The 6,000-nt window shown below is 56.3% G+C and overlaps 1 protein-coding gene across 1 annotated transcript in view; it reads right to left on the reverse strand.

Annotated features, from left to right (window-relative positions):
• PDLIM4 (PDZ and LIM domain 4) overlaps positions 1-4,878 on the reverse strand; it is a 43,327-nt gene extending 38,449 nt beyond the window's left edge. The window contains exon 1 of the mRNA XM_035560741.2: positions 4,690-4,878. Within this exon, the coding sequence (XP_035416634.1) occupies positions 4,690-4,782 (93 nt within the window). The 5' untranslated portion in view covers positions 4,783-4,878. The remainder of the gene's footprint in view (positions 1-4,689) is intronic.
• Between the last annotated feature and the right edge of the window lie 1,122 nt (positions 4,879-6,000).

A 6,000-nucleotide genomic window follows, 5' to 3' on the forward strand; every position in this document is an offset into this window, starting at 1 on the left:
GTGTGCTGGGTTTATTTTGCTAAACTCGCACCAAGGTCAGACCTCATATGAATGGACCTGCGTGAATCATTCTTTCCGCCCGGTTTCCCACTCGGGATTATCAGCGTGCTTGATTAGGGTAATTAGCATTAGGCTTTCATTCCAGCCTATTCTCCCATTACTGTCTCCTGAACCAGCACAAGCATTTACTTTACTTTCAGTTATTAAATAAAGCCTCAGTGATGGAATACATTCAGCAGCAAACATATTTGTAACATACTTCTTTTAGTCCTTATCTTTATTAAATTAACTGTTAAGTACCACTACAGCTTGAAGTGTAACAGCACAGATTTCTCATTTGAGACCTTGCACCAAACAAGCACTGGGACACTAATGAAAACAAAACAACAAGCACAACTAGTTCCTGCCACTTAAAAACATCACCCCACTTGAATCATTACGTTACAACGATAATATGCAACAAAGAGAAACAACTAAGATCTCTTAGTTCTTCTATACAGACAATAGAAATACCAAAGGCCAGCGGAAATCAGCCGTGTCTCTAGCTTTATGATTTTTATCAGCACAGAGCAGTTATTCCAGTCCATTTGGGACTGTTAACAAAGTGGACCGTTTCCATTTAATAAGCAATCAAGTACATAAAATTTGCATATAAAACCAAAGGCAACCACCTTATGGCCTAGCAGAAAAGCAAAGGAAAAAGTCCTGTTCCCTTTGTTGACATCTCTGGTTCTTGCCTTCTCTGCCAAGTGTGTCAGGATTTACATAATCAGGTGGGGATTTAGAAGGTTAACCCAAACCGTCCTCAGGTTTGGGCTCTGCCATCCCCAGCCCAGAGCATGTAGGAACAGGACCTGTGGGCCACCCTGTAACATAAAGCAGGGCTCAGGGTGCGTGCATTTGGTGTGCAAGTGGTAAGGATCCCAGGATGGCACCGGGGGATCTGCAGGCAGCCCGGAGGAGTGAACAAAACAACGTTTATTGGAATTCCTCCATCGGCGGATTTCCTTCTGCATATCCCAGCCTTTCATGGTACAAGTATTTGCTCAAACATAAAAGCTGCTTAAACTTAAGAGTCAACCTGAACTCACCACACCACACTACTTGGGTAATGGACTGCAGACCGATTATTTCTTGTTCCAGCTCCAAATTTCTTGTTCCAGCTGACAAATGCATTTCTTGCTGCTCTGCTACGGACCAGCAGGTAAACTGATGTTGGAGCCAGCAGATAAAGGAAAAGCTGTGTTAAAAAACTACTTTTTGTTTCCAATACTGGATTCAGTCCATTTGTCAGTAGCCTGCTTCGCCAAGTAGTTCTGACTAAAAGCAGCAAGTGCTTGGACTGACGCTGGCAGAGCTGGGCAGGGGATGACGCTGGCTGCTCTAAGAGCTCGACAAGTGAGTTCAGGCGATTAATACATTCAGCTACTCCAGTTACACTAATGACTGATTATCTTTTAATCCTAGGCAAGGGGTAGATCAACAGCAATCCCACACGGAACCATGGCAGTTACTGATGTGGTTACAGGCACAGCACTGAAAGCAGCTGAGTAAGTTATTCCACTGCTGCTGCTGGGTGTGCTTGCGAGTGAAAGGGAGCGTTGTAGATACCTGCGTGAAAGCAGCAGAAAGCCCCCGTGCCACAAGCACAGACAGTGTCCAGTTGTTAGCCTCCAAGGAAAAGCAGCTGACAACTACCAGAAAATTAATAAGGTCCTACAGCCACTTTCTGTCAAGTCCTTGGCCAGGTGCTTCGGGTCATTCCCCCACCCCTATAAATATCACTAGAAGAAGGAACCTCTCATTACATGATGAACTACACCCAGCTTTAACTTGCTGTAACCACAGGGACAAAGCAAGTCAGGCTCCCTCCCCAGCACCGAGCCCTGGACTGCAATCCCCCCCCAGGCTCCCCACGGGGCAGCCCCACCACCTCCAGCCCTGCTCACTGTGGTCCCCAAGAAAACGGGGGAAGAAACTGGGAAAAAAAGGAACAGCTAGCACAGCTAGCTTTTTAAGAGGCCACATGCGACAGATGCCCTAAGCACAGCCATCTGTATTTGCATTTCCTTATCTTTAATACCCAAGATTTCATTTTAAAGACTTTAACACTTCACACTCCAGCTCAAGCCATGGCCTCAGCATCAGCTGTTCTCAGTGACTCGAGCAATCAGACCTTTACCACTTGTCATTTAAGATTTATCAAACCACAGACGGATGAGACCTGCTTTCAAGACAAATAAATCATTTCTTGACTTCATGAGCATATCTGAAACAGCTGCAAGCGACAGGGCTCACCACCACGAGCTGCACCTGTGCAAACGCAGGACTTCACAGGGAGCGAAAGGGTAAAAGCAAGTCCTGGTAAGTCATTCAAGTCCTATTCCAAAGCAGCACTGTTTGAGGTCATTGTTTTTCTTGCTGCCAAATCCATATTTTTCCAGGTTTGTCCTCTGCAGATACTGCCACAGGCTTGGCTTTTCGTCCCGCCCCAGAGCTGGCAGCCCGGGCACCAGAGCAGTGCCTCCTGCACCAGCACCGCACAGCCAGCTCCGGCTGCGTCTCTATCACCCCTCCTCCTACAGCCCCTCTTTGGGGTCAGGTCCCACCAATGCAACGTTTAAGATTGCTCTGGGTGAAGTGACAGCACGCAAGTAGGTTTGGGAGAAGCAGCTGCGCCCTGGGAGGGTTCTCCAGGCAGGCAGCAAGTGGCTCCAAACAGCACAATCCATTACTGCCAGGGAGCTGTCAGGTCTGGAGAGAAATTGTTTCCTGTAGCAGCCTAGCAAGGACTAGACAAAACCAACCTATTGGTGACTGAGGATATTTTTCTCAAACCCCACGCAGATGAATTCATGTTTTACAAGTGACTGGAAGCAGGGTTACAAAGAGACAGCCTTTGGCATCGAGAGCTGGAGATGTGGGTGGCTTTCAGATGTCTCACGTCCCAAGCTGCAACCCACGAGCCGCCGGCATCAGCCGGTCCCACACACACAGAGGAGGCTTGCTGAGCAGCCCCAGCCTCATGCCCGACATCATCCCCAGCCCCACAAGGGCACAGGAGGGGTGCAACCACCCCAGCCCCACAGCCACCAGCCCTGGCCCATGTCAGCAGCTGGGGCTCGCAGCTGGAGGTGGGAGCCCCAGAGTCTGCTCCCTCCTCCCACTAGGATCGCTGCTTTTTAGAGTATCTGTTTGTAATTTAATGACATTTTAATACAAAATAAATAAAAAAGCACTTTGAACCAGGCAGACGTCAGCCAAAAGCCTCGACAGTCAGCCTGCAGAGAGGCTCCCTCCCACGCTTTTGTCTCCAGCCCTGCAGATCTTCCCCTCCTCCCCACTGCTAGGCTGGGGGTCCGGGTGCTGCACCAGCCTTGGGATGGGCAGAGCTGCTCCCCCAGCTCCTGGTTCATCAACTCAACTAATTGCCTCCCCATGCAATTCCATAATCGAAGGGGGCACGCGGCACACCTGCTCCCAGCCACATCTCAGCACAGCCCAGCTCCCAGAGCCCCCCCCCCCCAAGGCTGCCCACCCCACAGCCTTCTTAATTCTGCCCCTTTAGATGTTATTTCTGAAGCCAACACCATCTCCATGTGGTGGGAGCAGAGCCGGGTGTTGTCAGCCCCCAGCAGCATCAGGGAGCCGCTCTCAGAGCATCGCCCCTCGCCTCCATGGAAGCAGGGTTACAACAGGCCTGGGCTAAGGGAGTGCCACGATCAGCAACCCCAGCCCCTGCGCTGCTGCTTGCTGCCAAAAGTAAGCCTGTCCAGGGGGGGCATTATCCTCACACCTCCCAGGTTTGCTGAATCCACTTTGGGCCTATGCAAAAGCAGACTTTTTTTTTTCCCCCCTTGCTTAACATTAAACCAAGCTTTTTCAAAGCAACAGTTGAGCAGGCTCCCTCCTCTAAATTCAGACATTCCTTTTCACAGCGGGAAGGCTCATACAGACACCCAAGTTCTGTGCTCACTTGCAATAAAACCCCACGTGGCTGGGGGTTTGGGGAGCTGCTGTGCCCACCTCCCCAGGAGCACCCACACCAGAGCTGGGTGCCCGAGTCCCCAGGAGCAGCGGGGGCAGCCTCTGCCCCAGTCCTTCCCAGTTCCACCTTCCCCCCCTTCCCTCCACAAACCAGCCCTGGCCAGGCCACCTGAGCGGGGCAGCCCGGAATAAAAGCAGCCCCTCGAAGCTGGGCAGCGGGCACTGCTGCGCTCAAACACAGCCCCAGGTCCTTTTAAAGGTGCCTTCCTCCCCAGCTCAGGGTAAATATTTTCCACTTTCTGTCACGGCTTTGGCCGGTGAACGAAGAGATGGCAGAGGGCTTTTGTGCGTCAGGAGGGCAGCTGAACGCTGCAGCCACCCTGCGAACCGCCCGACCCCCCCGTCCAGCAGAGCCCCCGAGCCCCCGCAGCCCAGCGGGAGCGGGGGGGGGCGGGGGGGGGGCTCGGCAGCAGCCCCGCACCCTCCGCCCAGCACCCAGCGCTCCCCCGGCCCCCCAGCACAAAGCCGAGCTGCCCAAACAAGAAGCCCCCAGCGCACAGCCCCGCGTCCGGAGCCCCCCGACGGCTCCGCGCCTGGAGCCCCCCGGAGCCCCACGACGGCTCCGCGCCCGGCGCCCCCCGGAGCCCCCCGGTGCCCCCCGGCCCCGAGCAGCAGGGGGAGAGGCTGCGGACCCCGGCTCACCCTGGAGATGGTGAGCGGCGTGCTGAAGTCCTTACCGCCCACCAGGCGGAAGCCCCATGGCGAGGGGCCGCGCAGGGCCACCGAGTGGGGCATGGTGGTGGTGGCGCCGGGGGCAGGCTCCGGCTCCGCTCCGTGCCGCCGCCGCAGCCCTTAAAGCTTCGCCCAGCCCCGGGACGGCCCTGCCGGGGCGGGGGGGGGGGGAGAGGCGGGCCGCGGGGGCGGGCCCGGCCCCGACGGGGCGGGAGCGGCGGGCGGGGGGCCCGGGGCCGGGAGGCGGAGGGGAGCGGGGCGGCCCCGGGAGCCTCCATCCTCCCTGCATCTCCTCCATCCCCCCTGCATCCCCTCCATTCCCCTCACACTTCCTCCATCCCCCCCACATCCCCTCCATGCCCCCTACACCCCCTCCATCCCCTCCACATCCCCCCCATGCCCCCCACATCCCCTCCATCCCCCCCACATCCCCTCCATGCCCCCTGCATCCCCTCCGTCCCTCCCGCTCTCGCTTCCGCCGCTCTGAAGGGGCCCCCGACGGCTCCCCCCCCGCTGCCGCCCTGTGCAGGCGGTGGCAGCCCCCCCCGGTCAGGGAGCGGGGCTCCAGCTCCCCAGGGTGGGGGGCTCAGCCCTGGCAGCTCGGCCAGGCTTTGATTGGTTTTGGGGTGGCCGCTCGGGGGTGTGCGGCCCGTGTGGGCACTGCGGCACTCACCCTGGCTGCCCCCCCCGAAGCACGGGGTGAATGTTGTGATGTCCCAATAAAACCAGAGGCTGTACGTTGTCCATCACCACTGGTATCTGGAAGGATACTCCAAACAGAACGACCTGCTTGGGTCAAAGCAGCTTGGGAAACCTCCATGCCAGCCCACGGAGGGGGTCTCGGGTGGCCAGGGCAGCGTCAGACCCCATGTTCCAACCCCTTCCTGCTGGCCGAGTGGTGTGGGGCCGCTATGGGGCTGCCACCCAATGCGCTGCCTGCCCCACATGAGCACCCATGGGGGCGCCCAGGGGATGCTGGTGCTGCAGAAGCTGTTTGGAGGCACGGAGGTGGGGTGGGTGAAGCAATGGGCACAGCTGATCAGGTCCCTGCTGAAAACTGGGGTGCGAGAGAGACCTGGGCTTGGGAAACCCTGCTCTGCCTGGGCAGGGCTGGGCCGAAATACCCTACTTCCAAACAGGACCAAACAAAGGAGGCATTGTTTGAAAAGTCCACTTTGGTGAAGTAGCTTCGTGTTGCCCGGTTTCTGCGACTTTGATTTATGTGCTGCTCGCTGTGAAATGTTTTCGCATGTGTTTGCTCGTGCCATAGGAGGGTTTGTC

Source organism: Cygnus atratus, chromosome 14, assembly GCF_013377495.2.
Source record: "Cygnus atratus isolate AKBS03 ecotype Queensland, Australia chromosome 14, CAtr_DNAZoo_HiC_assembly, whole genome shotgun sequence".
NCBI lineage: Eukaryota > Metazoa > Chordata > Aves > Anseriformes > Anatidae > Cygnus > Cygnus atratus.